This window comes from Pezoporus wallicus, unplaced genomic scaffold (genome assembly GCF_028554395.1).
Source record: "Pezoporus wallicus isolate ANWC-B61680 ecotype Strahan unplaced genomic scaffold, APGP_CSIRO_Pwel_v1 contig_6464, whole genome shotgun sequence".
In the NCBI taxonomy this organism is placed as follows: Eukaryota; Metazoa; Chordata; class Aves; order Psittaciformes; family Psittacidae; genus Pezoporus; species Pezoporus wallicus.
Genome location: NW_026642130.1, coordinates 2,206,240 through 2,222,282, shown reverse-complemented (window position 1 = coordinate 2,222,282; position 16,043 = coordinate 2,206,240). Strand labels below are relative to the sequence as shown.

Genomic DNA, 16,043 nt, shown 5'->3' with positions numbered 1-16,043 from the left:
GAGCTGCTGTCAAGAAAGTTAGATACTAGCCCGGTTTGCATAGGCTGAGTGCCAGTTTGATGGCTTAATAGAAATGATTCAACCAGTCTTCTGCCCCGTCGTGAATGGAAGGTCTTTGAAATGTCTCATGGCTACGGAGCAGGCTGAGACTGTGCTGGGGTCCCCCAAAGGGCCATTAGGTGGTTTTGAGCCATGCTATGATGGTCACGGGGTAAATGACAACAAATATTGCATCTCCCAGCTGGTCCACAAGCCCAGGGGTGACAGCATGGGAGATGTCTCCTGGGACATCCAGACTTTCACTGCAAAAGTTTTTCTGCCATGTGTTTTGACACAGTGAATGTTTTTGCAGATAATTTCTGGTTTTTATATAAAATCATTGAATCCCAGAATCCCAAGTTGGAGGGAACTTCAAGGATCATCTGGTCCAACCTTTCTGGGCAATGCATGACCTAGACTAGATGTCCCAGCACCCTGTCCAGCCGAATCTTAACAGTGTCCAATGCTGGGGAGTCCACCACTTCCCTGGGGTAGATTATGCCAACAGCTGATTGTATCAGACCTAAACTCATAACATTTTTATTAGAAAATCTGAATATTTTGGGCAATTCCCTCTCATTTTCTTCCCTCTCTTGCTTTTGATTGGAAGTGACCACTTTTTATGAACTTTTAATTTCTCATTGATAGTCAGCCTTTTCAGTGAACCAATCCCTCCTTTTCCCAATTAAGCTCAAAACCACATTTATGACAACATTCCTTTCAAACTCAAATCCATACCCAGAGAACAGCAATATAAAAGACTAAGAGCTTCGATGATAATCTTGAGATGCCTCAAAAGACTTCAATTTCAAGAGCATGCTAAGCTCCCACCCCCTGAAAATCAGTCCTATTCATATTATGGTTAGCCGAAATCAAGGGAAGAGGTAGAAGTGCAGTCTCTCAATGAGAAGAAATGACCTTGCAAAGAGACCAATTCTCTGTGCTGTCGCAGCTTATTATAATGCCTGAGGACAAGCACCAAAACCAACCAACTCTCTGTGTCAGTAGTACTGAAATCCAGCTGTGAGCAGCTGCAAGGCAAGGGCAGGGGTTATTCTACCTATCTGCTATGTCTTATCTACCCAATGCAAGGGAACAGCAGCAGCTGTAGCACTGGAGCTGTTGGGTTTGGGGACCACCATCCTGGGACAGGACTTTGCCGTACTGGGGGCCTTAGAGGTGCAGAATTAAACAGAAGTTTTGACTCTATACAGATATAGAACTGACTGTAAACACATCACAAGTGCTTAGGGAACCATGTTAAAATGAATGAGAGACTCGCAGGATGGAAGAACCCACCCCAAGTGGAAAGTGGATTGGTAATGCTGCCAACACTGCAGTTGAGTCCAGAGGTTGGCACTCCTTGTCTGCCTTTGTGTTATTTCTATTAAGATAAATAACATCAGGAAGAATTAGGCTTTTGTTAGGCTAATATAAAAGAAATACATGATTTCTGAGACGGTGGTGTGAAAATTTGAAACTGTGAAACAAGTTGCATGACACTGAGATAAGCAAAAAAAAATAAATATCAAAATGCCAAGAATTCAGAGAAAAAAGAAAAGCAACCCACCACCACCTAACAACAAAAAGAAACAAGGGAAAAAGAAGGTTTTGATTTTAGATTCCATGCCACACTTCCATAGTCAATAATTTTGCCTGATTGAATTTGAACTGCTCCCACAAAATTTAATTCAGCTTTTCAACTTTTCTGTATGATTGGATTGTCTGGATTTTGTGCTTTCTCTATCAACTCAATTAGATTTCCTTCTTTCTTGAGAATATGTCAGATATCTCAAATATCTTTCATGGTTCCTATCAGCCCATTTTGCCACAGAGGACAGAATCAGATATAGCAAGCATCATTTCTGTAAGCTCAGGCACTGGTAGAGAAAAATAAGACGTGCCCGAGCCTGTCAGTGTGAATATTCCTCCAAAACTGGAACTGAACCTTACAAACCAAAATATTTTTGAGAGCTGAAAATGGCTAACATGGTGCTTTATGCATTTTATAGCATCTTTCCACTTCTGCCTTCTGGCATGAGGCAGAAGTAAAAGTCGCCTTCTCTTGTACTTCCCACCAGAGGGAGGAGGTTGATAAAAACCCTGTTAAAAACTGTCAGTGCCCGCCCAGTTGTGGAGGCAGGAGAGCACAACTGCTTAGGAATGTGTCATCGTGTCATGAAAACAACTTTGAAAAAGAAAGCATGGTTTCTCAAAAAAGATGGAACTCCCATGGAAACATACCTCATTCACATGGTTGAGGAGCTACACCTCCCAGAAATCTGGTCCCATAACAAATGTCAGTTCTGAAAAGCATTCTGACTTTGCAGGAGTTCCTCTGTCTGCCCCACAGTAGAAACTCCCTCATCATCCTTTATTCATACCCTGTCTCCCCTAAACTACACTTTTGCCTCATAAGGAATAGCCATGTGTTGCTAACTCCTTTCTTCCAAGCTTCCTCTATTTTTTGCCTGCTTCTAATTTTCTCTCTCTGTCCTTAATCTGCAAAATGTCTTTAAACAGAAACGTATACAAGTTGTTGTCAGAGGCTGGGCAGAGGTAGCAGAGGTTTTCCTGCTAAAAGGCAATCATCTACCAACCACCATCTGCGACCTGCAGATAATTGCAGAGGTAGAAGAAGCCAGCAGTCTCCAAGCAGGGGCTCTGCGCATCCTTATTTTATACTCTTTCATTTCTTCTTGTTCTCTTTGTAGTCTCTCTGGGTTTTCTGATGCCTGCTGTTTCCTCTGAAATTTTCAGCTGGCTGGATACAGCATCCAGAAGTTGTCACACTGCAGACAGGGCAGCAGACAGAGAAATCTCATGCAGTCGATGTCTCAGATCTCACTTTGCTCAACCGGTGAAGGAGTGCTTTTCCCTCTTAATTTCTTTTATGAGCAGGGGAAACTGGCAGCTACAAACAGTCAGTGATGTAAACTAAATCTTCCAAGGCACACTGATAAACTCCCCGCCTGGCAATGCTAAAGATACAGAAACCACACGCCTGAGACATGACGGCTTGTTCTCAAGACTTGCTGCTGGGGGACCACCACCTTGCAAACCCCCACGGGAAGGCAAAGAAAACAGTAACAGAACTAAGAGTCTTACCTTGTACAGAGGCTTGGTTTAGATGGGGGATGCTGATAATTTGTCTGCCCTTAGGTAGAAATAGAAAGAGAAAAAACATTTATTACTTCGCTGTGTTTGCAGGAAGACCTGCTCTCAGCTTCACAGATGAGCAGGAGTCTGAACCAGAGCCCTCTGTAGTCAATCAACAGCTCCTGCTCCTGGCTGTGTATGTGTCGTGATGGCTTTAGCATATTTTACCTTGACATATTCTTCAACATCTTAACTGTCAGCTTGAATAATCCTTGGCTTCCCTCCAAATAAAGGAATAAATCTGCTATCCGCTCATTTGGACCATGGTCTATCTAACTCTTTTTATTTCCTCATGCCAGATTTCAGATCAATGGGCAATGAGACATGAGTGATCTTGTTGAGAAATGACCATTGTAATATTATTTGAAGCAGAAAACTGGGGATATTCTTTGCCATAATTGTCCCAGGGATTGTGGAATATCCTTTGCTCAGGGATATGTTCAAAAAACGGAGGCAGTGACCATATTGGCAAATTAAACAGCAGCAAGTTACTGCAACTCATCTGGGCACACCCTTAAAATGCTGACATGATCCTTAGTCTGGCTTGGCCCAGACCCTGAGAGTGGCCAGTTGACCATAGACCACTCTTAATCAACAGCTGGGATACAACCACCTTGTTTTGTGGGCTAAGAGATTTATTGTGCAAATGGCTCGGTGGGCTCCATTTGCCTCTCTACTCAACTTCAAACACCAGTCCTGTGATCAGGACCTAGTGACTAGAGTGGGCGTTTGACCACTAACAGTATTTTTGTACATGTGCAAAAGGAGTGAACTACAGATGCTGAATTAGAAGTATCAAGTATTTCCTGTCCACACCACTGCTGGGCTCATACTTAACAGCAGTGTGCAGTGGGAGAGCTGCTCACCCACTGCCCTTTCTAATTTAACTGAAAGAAATATGGACTTCCCCTGACATGCGAGAGCTTAGTTCCTGTGGCAAAAAAAAATGAGTATCAGAAGGTGATTGATGATACTGTATTTACACTGAGAGCAGTTCCTCTCTCCAGTGGGCTGGAGAGAAGGAAATGAAGGAAAAGAACATCTTCTTGTTCAATCTGACATCTGCTGTCATGAAAACTGGACTTCATAACCATGGGAGAACTTGGGAACTAAGCTAAAGGAGTGAAAAACATCTCCACCTGCCATCAAAAGAAATTATAGGCAATTCCTCCCCCTCTCAGAGCTCAAGACCCAAGAACGTTTTCACATGACACCTGCACCTTTTATGCTGGCTGCTGGATGCAGTGCTGACAAGGGCAATTAAGAACAACTTGATGTCTTCTATACAGCAACAGACATAGATAAAACAATTTCCAAAGTTTAAACAAAGAGTTTGCAATTTGAAATCTCCTAAATCCTGACCTGGTGCCTTCCTGATCTGTGCCCATGCAAGCAGAGGCCACATGGATTCAAAGGGAGCAGCAGATCCTCAGCATTTCTCATTCTCAGCCCACCCCAACACAGATTAGCTGTAGAACCACTTTAGAGAACCTGTTGTCCCCCCTGATGGTAAAGTTTCCATTGCGGTTTGCAGCTTTGAATCTTAGCTTGAATCTGACCCATCTTTGTGCTGTTTGCAAGTCAGCAACATCAGCCTGGGCTGCAGAGTGCTGAGGGCACTGTTTAAAAGATATGGGGCTCAACTTTATGGACTTGTGACCAAGGGATGCAGAACACACTGCACCTTCTCTCGCTGTCTCCTGCCCTGCACTCCAGTCCAGCCCACACAAATAGTAGTGCCAGGTTTAACATGACATACTCTTTCAGACCACCACCATCCCTAGCCCACGCAGACAACTCATGGCAGCAGCATATCCCCAAACAGAAAATGGCATCCTTTTTGACAGAGTAAAAACCCAGAGTGAGAAAGGCTCGGCTGGATAGTTCATCCCATATTAAGAAGCTCTTAGGAGGAAGCCAGGCATAAAGATCTGTTTTCTGCCCTTTGGATGACATTCCCAGTTGGTGACCAAATTTTAGGACATAGAAGTACTCAAGTTCCTGCTGGCACGCACAAATACTGCCTGCATCACTCCAGACACTAAGTGAACCTGTGGAGGATCAAAAAGGACACAAAACTGCAGGCTTACCTTGGGTGGCGCAGAAGATTTACTCTTGCTTTTAGGGTTGCTTCCAGAGGCATGTTTTTCATTGGACATCAACTGATTTTTGCTCCCGAGCAACCCCATCCTGGAAGGAAGACCAGAAATTGCTTTTCAATGAGACTGCTCCTGGGAAAGAGGCAGGCACTAAGGGGCAAAACCATATTCTTATTCATGAAGAACAAGTTGGAGATGAGAAGTCAGGGAAATCAGGCAATGAAGAGTCTAAAATCATCCTGTCAACGGTCCTCCTACTACATTGGAACTTGTGTTTGTGTTACTGCGCAACTCTGGTGTTTCACACTTTGCAGGTGAGGCTCAGACAGACACTATAGGTCACCAGAAAGAAACTGGAACAAACGACTGCTTTGAGTATGTCCCCTCTCCAATGCAGAGATCTCCATCTCTCATTGAGCAGACTTGCTCCAGAACTGAGTGACGCCACATGCAGGCACTGCTGGAGGGTCGAAGAGGTGGTGCTGGCGAACCTGGGGCATATTCCTGTGCAGTTCATGTGTACCAGTTCTTCAGGAGGGTCACACAGACGCTGGAACAAGTCATACTCGTGCTGCTCAGTGCTTTCCATGCATCATGTCGTTCCCATACAGCAAGAGCAGCACACAGACGTGGTAGCTATCTACATAGTACCATCCTGCCGTTCCTCATGCTTAAGCAGCACAGACGCAGACTCAGCTTGTCTATGAAGGCGTGGGACTTTATGCAATACATTGGAGGACTGCAAGAAGCTTAGGGAGTCAAATGTGGTGTAACTTGTATCCATCCTGCCTGTAAAGTGTGGGCCTAGGGCTTGACTCAGTCATCCACATGCAACGCTCTAGTACCTTTTGATGTGCCCTGGGTTCTCATAAGATGTAGGTCTCCCATACATCGTGGATTATGTTTCCCAACCCCATGTGAGTGTCTCAGGCCTGCTGGACACTTCAAGGATCACTAGGCACAAATGAATCAAACCCTTTCCATGGACAATCCTCTGGTCCGCACTAAGATTTCCACACTCATGCTTGAGGGATCATTTAAATTGCAGCCCAGAAATGTGATTTCAGCTCTGGTCAATAATTCTGACATAATACTGGGTCTGGATAGTCAAGATAGATAGCCAAACCATGGAAAACTCAGCCTATTCTGCCACCTGAAAAAGTAGGGAACAGTTGAAGCCAGCAGTACTTAAGTGCTGTTGCCATGAGTATATGAGGTATCTACATCACCAGCACTAAAGTCTGCACCAGACCCTTCTTTGAACCAAAGGCATTGAAAGGTGTGGGCTACATGTCTGAAGCCTGAGTACTTGTAGCTGAACAAAAACTCGTTGGCTCTTATTCTTGCCAAATTACCTGAAAGTCTGCAATGAACATGGAGAATCCAGGACTGGAGGTCCAGGGATCAATATGGTTAGTCAGTTCCCCCAAATGCCAGCCTGACACTGTGTTGTTATAGTCAAACTCCAATAGATGTGTTCAAAAAAGGTTCCAGCAAACCAGACTTGTGGGAAAAAATATTCCTGTAAAAGCAACTTTTTTCCTTTCTAGTACATTATCTAATATTTCAAAAACTGGGACTCCGAAATGAGGTTTCTATATATATTTTTTGAAGTGTATTTTTTTGAAATTATCTTCTCCCTTCTGTCTTATTTTCATTTTCACTGGCAAAGTGAGCAAACTGGGAGGAATTGGTGAAATATTTCTGCCCAGGGAAGTTATGAGTGCTCCATCCCTGTCACTGTTCCAGGCCAGGTTGGACAGAGCCTTGAGTGACATGGTTTAGTGTGAGGTGTCCCTGCCCATGGCAGGGGGGTTGGAACTAGATGATCTTAAGGTCCTTTCCAGGATAACCCAGTACACATTCCCCCCACCCCCAATAGAAAGGTTTTCAGCATCCAAACTTCTCTGAGCTTTTCTTTAACCTGAGTTTACAGATGGCCCAACCATGTATACCCAGGTCTCAGCACCACTCTGGGCACTAAAGTCGGAGGGGAAGTTACCCCCACTGAATCAGCCACAGCATTTCCTGCAGCAAGTTAATTTTAATTTGGCAGCGTCCCTTACAGGTTGCAACCAGGGTTTGCTTTACTTAGAAAACCGGGTTGTCATGCGATGGCATGTGATTCATTAAGTACGTGAGCTTTTCCCGCTCTTTCACTTGCAAATTGGTAGAAGATACCCTTTCACCAGGATTTCTGATTCTGAATGGTGTTATTTGCCAGGATAGTGAGAATATTTGGAGTTCCCTTTCCACCCAGGGAACTGAAAGGTATCATTTTAAGTCAAGGCAAGGGAGATACAGATTTGGCAATTGCTGTCTTTTCGGCAGAGTTAGAAGATCTGACGTATAGCACAAGTCAACAATATGTTTTGACCATCAGTCATGTCGTGAGGATGATCTTATGAGAGGACAGATGGACCATCTACGTGATGATAGATGCATGTTTTGGGGGTTTGTGTTGCTCCCAGTTACAGCCCTGGTGGGGCAGAATGGGAAAGGACATGGAGGAAGGTCAACCTCAGCAAGTCCCACCAGGGGTCTGTGGCCATCCCAGCTCCTCTGACAGGGTTTGAGAGGAGTGGGGACCATGTCCTAACCTAGGCATCTCATAGAATCATAGAACTGTTAGGGTTGGCAAGGACCTTGAGATCATCAAGTTCCAACCCCCCTGCAACAGGTAGGGCACCTTCCACCAGACCAGGCTGCTCCAAGCCCAGTCCAACCTGGCCTTGAACACTGCCAGGACTGGAGCATTCATAACTTCCTTGGGCAACCTGTTCCCGTGCTTCACCACTGTCCCCACAGCTCTCCTGTGTCCATGAGGACACTGCAACCCTTTCTGCACCATGCTGAGTCTGGAAACACCTCTCTGCATGCTTACACAAGCTGAGCTTTCACCCCACACACTTGTGTCTAAGACACATCCATGCAAAGCGGCACAGAATCATGGACGACAAGTCCCAGCATGGGTGAGAAATGGAACCAGAGAAAAACCTCCCCCAGAGGCCACCTGCTCCCACCCATACGCAGAAGTCATTAGCACAGCTCTGGCTATTCACAGTCCCTATGAAATCCACTGGTCATACTCTCCAGGTTGCCTCTGCAGCCTTTGGCTGCCAACGCGACCATCCTTCATGCCGGCAGCTGGTTTACAAACTCCCAAAATAGTACTGCAGACAAATGTTGTCAGATGTGGAGAGCTGCTGCCGAGCTCCCAGCCCGCAGCTGATGGAGCTTTCTTATTTCTTTTAAAGTAATCTTTTTCTTCCAAAAAAGGTGGCTGAGTTGAACATATGTGGCTGAGTTGAATGTATATGGCTGAGTTGAACGTAAATTGTTCCACAGTGTTTCTGCTTCTGATTAATGCTTTTTAAAATTAGTTTCACAATAAAAAAGAGAAAGCTGATAGTAGTTCTCCCAGATTTTTTTGTTTTCTTCTTTCCAGTGGAAAAGAGCACTGAGGGAAAAAAGTAACTCGGAAAAGCATGAAAATTTCCTTTTGAGAACTTGCAGTTCTTCACATCTAAAAATGTTGGTTTATATGTAATAACGGAGAGTGGGGAAGCTTGTTTCCTCAACTTTACTCAGGTTAAAAAATACCAAAACAGAACAAAAAAGATTTAAGGCAACACAAAGTTTTTCCATACACTTAAAATGTTTCATCAAAAAATAGTCCAGCTTAGCTGCTGATAAGAATCATTAGGGTTGGAAGGGACCTCTGGAGATCATCAAGTCCAAACCCCCTGTCAAGGCAGGGCTGCCTAGAGCAGGTTACACAGCAACGTGTCCAGGAAGATTTTGAGTATCTCCAGAGAGGGAGACTCCACAACCTCCTGTTCCAGTGCTCTGTTACCCTCAACTTAAAGATATTCTTCCTTATGTTGAGGTGAAACTTATTGCGTTTTAGTTTATGGCCATTAAGTTTTGAGTAAACGTATTTTGTGCAGAAGTCTTCCTGTGAGACTCAAGCAAGCCTTTGTGAAGAAGGCAATAGGCACCAGGACAGTGAACTCAGTGTATAATCCAGCTCTGAAAGTGTGTGGGACAGACGTGTGTTAGAGGAACACTGGATGCTTGCATAGGACCTCTAACACAAGCTGTGTGCTCCATGTTGCAGGATGAAAGCAGGTAATTTCAGTAACCTTCAGAGAGGCAGTTTGAGGTGACATTTCAGCTAGTGAGAGCTGGATGCAGGTACAGATGTTCCTGCAGCAACAGGCCCAGGGGAGGTTTTCTGAAGATCCCACCACAATGCCCTGCTCCGGTAACACTTCCGCTGGCATTTGGGCAGCATCTTCATGGTGGATAGCAGAGGATATTATTAAATGTCCTATCATACAGCTGCCTTCAAAGAGGGTTGGAGAACATACCCTACAGGAGCAACTCATCAAGCTTAACTTGGAACTCCAGGGACCAAGGTCCAAGAGAGGAAGACACAAGTCTTTGTTGACCACAGAGTTTGGAGACCTGACTTGCCCCTATGCTTGGCATGTTTTGAGTGCCAGGGTGGGCTAAACCAACAGGGCAGTGTCAAATTGGACCTGACCATGCACTTACTCTTTTTGTTGCAGCACATCAGAGGTTAGGGTGGAGGTACTTGGATAAAACCAAGCACTGCAAGCATTTGCAATCTCATCTTTGTGATAAGCAGCCCTGCACCATACGCGCACCATCTACTGCGGCTGGCTGGTTTCCACTACCAGAGCAAGAGAGCTCAAAAGCTGTTTCTGATGTGCATGCAGCAGCATCTTCTGCAAGAAGGATGTAGATGACATGGACAAACAGCCTTGGGATTGTATGGGCGGATGCGGGGGAAAAACAAGACAGAACCTCACAGAAAAGCAGAAGTCTCAGCTCGTCAGTTGTCTCACCCTCATGAAACTGTGCCATGGAAAAATAGGTTAAGACCCAAGCAAGCCAATAGTATTTCACTGTGAAGGCCTCTCCAAAACCACCCTCAAGCCCACTGAAATCACAAAATGAGCCCCCTTTCCATTCACATTTCAGGGTGGGTCCAACAAAGCATTTTCACAGTTCACCAAGATCAGATATCTCACTTCATTATAAAACTCCAGAGTGTCATTTTTTTGAGAAAAAACTTTGTTTAGAAGGAAGTGCCATTAAAAACCCTAAAGGAAATACTTTGAAAATGCAGATATAGCCAATTATGAAGAGTTTTAATTGCTGAATTTTTCTTTGCAAACCCGCCCCCTTCCAGAAAGAATTGCCGAAATCAACTCACTTAGGATACAATAATAAAAGTATTCCAGATTTACATTTCTGCATCAATGATGAGCAAACAAATGCGATAGAAAAAAAATCCCCCAGTTCTAGGCACATCCCAGATTCATTTAATTCTTTTTCCTCAGCAAAATAGCTCTTCAATACATTTCCTGGCCTGGCAACTTTGGATTACTTTGCAAGACACAGAAGAGGAGAATTACTGAAGATCTTGGTGAGATCAACTACTTACATAGGAATGAAGATTTGCTACCAAAGCATTTTCTATTGTGCCTGGTTTCTGCTTTTGCTGGGTTTTGGTCAAGTTCTTTTAAATCTTTTTAATGTTTAGCCGCTTTGTTGCTAGGAGGTGGTTAGAAGACAGCTAAAACAAGTGTCCTGTTCCATAAACAGCACTGACCATGCAGAAGGTCTTCTGCAGAGGCTACAGCCACCATCCTCTAGGACACAGCGGCCAAAGTCTTGCTGAGGATCTCTGCCTTTAAACAGGAGAGCAGTGAGACCTCCTGTGATAGTACACACAGCACTGGGTCTGCAGCAAACATCAGGGTGGCTTTCATAGCTAAAAGATGCTGCTCAGCAGGACCAGGCTGTGGAGGAGCAATTATAGCAATGCAGAAAGTCCCTGTGAAGAGCTGGAGAGCCGAGAGCAAGACATGTCATGGTTTATGCTGAGGAGTGAAGCAGGTGTCTGCTTTGCATGTTGCATCCTTGCTGGAGAATGGGAAATATCCTACGGGCAACGTTCAGATCCCATCCAGTCTTGGTCCTCATTAGATAAATACATCAAGTTGTACTTGTGCTTGCATTGAAGCCCCATTAAAACACTCTAGCCTGTCTAAATCATCACTAAGGGAACACAAAGGCCATCCCCCAGGACCATCCTGGCTCCTCAGCTAATGATGGTGAGGTGTTAATGTAAGTACTGTCCTGATGCAGTCTTTAACACAGCCAGTGTGGCCAAATGGGTCTGTCCTCTGCCAGTCAAAGGCATATAGAGAACAAACCTACCCTCTCCTCCTTGGCAGGGGGTATGCATTGAAGAAATGAGACTGGAGCCCATTGGCTTATTTGGGGATCTTTTCCTGCAACTCTAGCCAGCTTGCCCTTTCTGCCCTGAATCTACCACCTGTCTTAGGCCATGCTTTGCAGGTGAACCTGGCCCATGCAAACCAAGCAGAACATCTGGCTCTTTCAGGACTTTCTAAAGAGCTGGAACACTCCATGGGAGAAAGCTGTGTGTGAGGCTGGGGGGTGGGAGTGCACAGATTTCCAAGACCCCAGGTTTAAGCAGATGTAAAAAGTTTCTTGACAAGGGACAAAAAAGGAAGAAATGAAAGATAGTAAAAGTTTCTTGCTCTCTCCAGAAGCAGAATACATCTGCCTGTTGCCAGAATGGTCATTCACTAATCAAAACATCTGTCTGGAGGAAAAATGGCTGCTTACATTGAGCATTGCGCCCTGCTGGAACCCGGCAGATGCTCTGCTGAGCTACAGGATGCTGGCCAGGAAGCAGAAGAAGGGCTCAGGGTCCCAGAGGGAGGAAGAGCAAGAGGGAAGACTGCTTATCCCATCTCCCTTTAACATGCTTTCCTCATGAGCTCACCCCAGATGATGCATCAGTCTGGTGGGATGTCTGATGGGGATGGCTCTGCAGGGAAGCAGAACTGGGAAGAGGGGAAAGAGGAGGATGGGGCCAAGAGGAGCAAGCACATCTATTAGTGTACATGGAGCATCTCTAGGGTTCTTCAGGTGTGAGAGGTTTTATCACAAAACTGCATTGATGAACAGAAACTTCTGCAGTGGCTGGAATTTGAACTCAAACCTACCTGCTGCCAAACGTGGCAGTGTGGACTGCACGTGCAGAATAGGCTATGGGTGAGTTGAAGCACAGTAGGGAGAAATCCCCTCTGCAGGACACCCCTACATGACATCTAAGTCCTATGGAAGTAGGCACAGGCCATGTTTGCTTGGCCAGAATCCCTGATGCTCTGTTTCATGGCACTTCAAGGGCTCTGTAAGGGTGTGGGAAGGTCCTGGCCCTCACAGCCCTGGCAACACTGAGGAGGTGGATGGGATGTTCCTTCACATCTCTACACATCTCTGCCCCTGGAAAAGGCCCTTCCTGAAGGCCCTGATTCCCAGAGGCTGCCTTTTCATAGCAAGAGGATATAATTTCATTGGACCCTTTAGCCATGTCTCAAGAGGAGCAGTGAAGCTGGCAGCAGGCTTATGGTCAGGCATTTGGTGCTGTCAGAGACCTCCTCCCTGGGTCAGGTCTCAGAGGGAATGATGCTTCCTCCCACCATCCTCATGTGAAGCAAAAGGCTGTAAGGAAAGATATACATCTCCAATTCCCCACCTGAACACCTCCAAATGCATGCCAGAAATAGCTGCTGGATGCCAGAGCACTTCCCCTACTCATCACAGCTGTGCCCAGCTCCAGCCAGCTTTCCCCACACATATGCTCTCTCTTTCCCCAAGGCCCTAGGGGGGCAGGAGAGGATGGGGGTATCAGGCTGTGCATGCCTGGCACTTACTTGTCCTACTCTCCATTTGCAGTAAACCAAGGGAATGGCATTCTTGCAAACCATTCCTCGGGGCTGGATCTTAGCAGCCACTGGGTAGTGACCCCATTATCTCTCTACCCCACAGATCTTAGGCAAGAAAAACAGAGAAGGAGGACATCATGTGAAGGAGGGATAGGAGAAGGGAAGAAGACAGAGAAAAACCTGCTGGGCTTCTCCCCACCCTCAGGGGGACATAGATCTGGGTGGGATGTTCCCTACTTGCCTGCTTCCTATGCAGCTGCTCCGGGAGACGCAATCCAAGGACGGACGAGCCACCGGTCCGACCCATGACAGATGCTCCATGGGGCTGAGGACCCTTGCAGAATTTCCCAGTTAAAGACCTCTGGCTCCCACCACATCCACACCGTCCATGGGACTGACTGCTTTGAAAGTTACAACCCCAGGTTGCAGAAGCAGCCTGATTTTGCAAATGCATTTAATGGGCTTTCTTTTTTTAATCAGGTCTTTGTGTCAGAACTGGCTCTTTTCTGCCCCCCAAGGATTCCTTGCTCTATTTTGAATATAAAACTGATCATCTAGGAGGGGGTTGGAATTGCACTTCCCAGACAACCTCGCCAATGAAAATAGCAGTGAGGAAGGAGAGAAACCCAAAAACCACCCAGACACGAAACCCAGCAAAAGCCACAAACTATTAACAGCCATCATTAAAAATAGCTACAATGACTGTGAATGGATTGTGTTTCCACTATGCAAACCACCAAATTTTAGGAAACAGCTGAACAAACTGGCTTTGCAATGCTCCTTCCTTTCTGTGATTAGAAAAAGACCCTTTTAAGATTAAATGCATCTCATTCCAGTGAGCCCCAACCCCCTATGAACCTGTTCAACCATAGCAGTGTGGTCTAATGAATGAAGACCTGGACAGGGACTTGTGGGTGACTCTGAGAAAGTCACTTTCTCACTCTGCCTCAGTGTGTTCAATAGGAAAAATGAAATGCTTCTGTTTTAGGAGATGAATGTTGTAAAAGAAGCAGGATTTGATTCTATCAACTCCTGAGGCTTCCCATAGGGTGCATGAAGAGCTGGCTTCTCCTGGGTGTTTTCAATATATTTTCTTTGGCTGCTGCAGAGATGAGGCCCCAAAAAACCACTGTGTAAACCTCTGTGGGTAACTACATGACACCATATTTGCATTATATGTGACAGCAGGAGGGAAGGGACACCTGGTCCCAGCCAGCTTGAGGCTGCAATGACCTCGCAGAGTTTGCACTGAGAAGGACAAACACGAACTATCATCCACAGAGTGTGATGCACAACATAAAGGTTGCCAACACACTGATCATATTGTTTACAGGACGAAAGGCTTTGCAGAGCACATCTAAGCTGAGGTCAAGGCAGAGGACCTTTACCAAGGACGAGATGAGGCTGGCTGAGGACATGATGCTGTGTGGGATGGGAGCACCAGGGTGTATGTGCCTAGTGCCTCAGTACCACTACCATACACATGGCATGGAAATCAGCCTTGGCTCTGCAACTGTGCTCCGGGCAAAGGAAGAAAACCCCACGGAGGGCTGAAAGGCTATCTGGGCCATAAGCAGGGTTCTGCTGGGGGGTTGCACCATGCCTCTTACCCTAGGGGGTCAGCACAGGGTGGCTGTGAAGACAACCAGGACAGACACCCACCCCATCACCCCTCAGCCAGGTATGCTGGCCTCCTGTTTGCATACCAAAGAGATACAGAAATGAGGAAGCCCTTGAAGGTTCATCAAACTTGCATTTTACCTGCTCAACTGTCCTCCAGCTAAGGGCAGTGGAGAGGCATGGAGGTGGTCAGGTTGTGGCTGGGGAAGGAGAGATTAGTTGAGTGCTTTGAGCTTTAGAGCAGTGGCTCGTCCATTGTTGAAGAGCACATCTGAGGTACCTGACCTCTAAGGGAGCTTCACTTCCTATTTCTATGAAAAGGGAAGTTGCTTTTTTTTTGGAAGCTGCTTGTCATCCACTGCTGAGGTAGAAAGAGAAGCTACTGCAAGGTGCAGCAAAGGCTTAGAAGTAAGCTAGTGGCTGCCAAGTAATCCTGAGGAACAGGGCAACTGTGTGGTTGCTCCAGACAGAAACCTGCTTCTGATCTGAGATGTGTTCCTGGTGCTGACAGTGGGGAAACCCAGCAGCTGCAGCAGAGCTGCTGCAAAGACCCTTGCAGTGAGAGCCACAAGAAGAAGTAAAAATAAAAAGGATTAGATACGGTGTGGTTTGGCTATTGTATCCCAGGGAAGATTTCTGGTATCTAAGATATAGTGGCTGTGACTTTGCATGTCATCTGGGGCAAAACCCTTCATGCTTGTATCCCCTCTGTGTCCTCCAGGCTGGACACCTCATGGCCATAAGGTGAGACCCAGAGTCAAGAAGCCTGAGCTGAGAGAGCCCTTTTGCAATTTGCTTACTCATAAATCATGAAGTGACAGCCCAGGGATGTCCTTTGAGAGCAGTTGTAGGGAGACCACTGAGAAAGCGTGTGAAAAAGAGCACTAAAAAGAAAGTCCCTCATGTGCATCTCCTGGGTCACTCCAGATGGGCTCCATCTGCCCCTGCTTCCCCAACCTGAAAGCACAGGCTGTAATCTCACCCAGAGAGTAAGGTCTGTCTGGTAGTGGTTTCCAACTTGCTTTCATGTCAGTTCCCAGATGTTCTCCATCATCTTTGCAGGCCTCTGCACAAGAATGCAATCCTGAGGCTGGCTTGTCTCTGCTATCTTTTACAGTTCCTTACAAGACATTCATGAAGATCTGAGGTCCAGCCCATGTGCTCTTAGTCTTGCCATAAGAAAAGCTTCTAGGACCCACCATTCCACAGGATGAAGAAAAGGACCAGAAAATGTGGCAGCCTCCATCCAGATGACCCACAGCCCACTAGGATGACTCCACAGCCAGATACCCACACTGCATAACCTCCTTCTGTTTCGGAAGTCCAGCCT

The 16,043-nt window shown here is 46.0% G+C and overlaps 2 protein-coding genes across 3 annotated transcripts in view; both read right to left on the bottom strand.

Moving 5' to 3' along the window:
* FDFT1 (farnesyl-diphosphate farnesyltransferase 1) overlaps positions 1 to 3,006 on the bottom strand; it is a 133,826-nt gene extending 130,820 nt beyond the window's left edge. Inside the window, exon 1 of the mRNA XM_057427755.1 lies at positions 3,003 to 3,006. The gene's annotated coding sequence lies outside the window, so the exon portion shown is untranslated. The remainder of the gene's footprint in view (positions 1 to 3,002) is intronic.
* BLK (BLK proto-oncogene, Src family tyrosine kinase) overlaps positions 1 to 16,043 on the bottom strand; it is a 44,505-nt gene that overhangs the window by 20,678 nt on the left and 7,784 nt on the right. Inside the window, exons 1-3 of one of the 2 annotated variants that reach the window (XM_057427752.1) lie at positions 13,335 to 13,552; positions 5,289 to 5,388; positions 3,148 to 3,196 (exon numbers count right to left, since the gene is read on the bottom strand). In XM_057427752.1, coding sequence (XP_057283735.1) covers positions 3,148 to 3,196; positions 5,289 to 5,388; positions 13,335 to 13,414 — 229 coding nt within the window. In that variant the 5' untranslated portion in view covers positions 13,415 to 13,552. Of the gene's footprint in view, positions 1 to 3,147; positions 3,197 to 5,288; positions 5,389 to 13,334; positions 13,553 to 16,043 lie in introns of those variants that run through there. The other variant, XM_057427751.1, reaches the window with a different exon arrangement.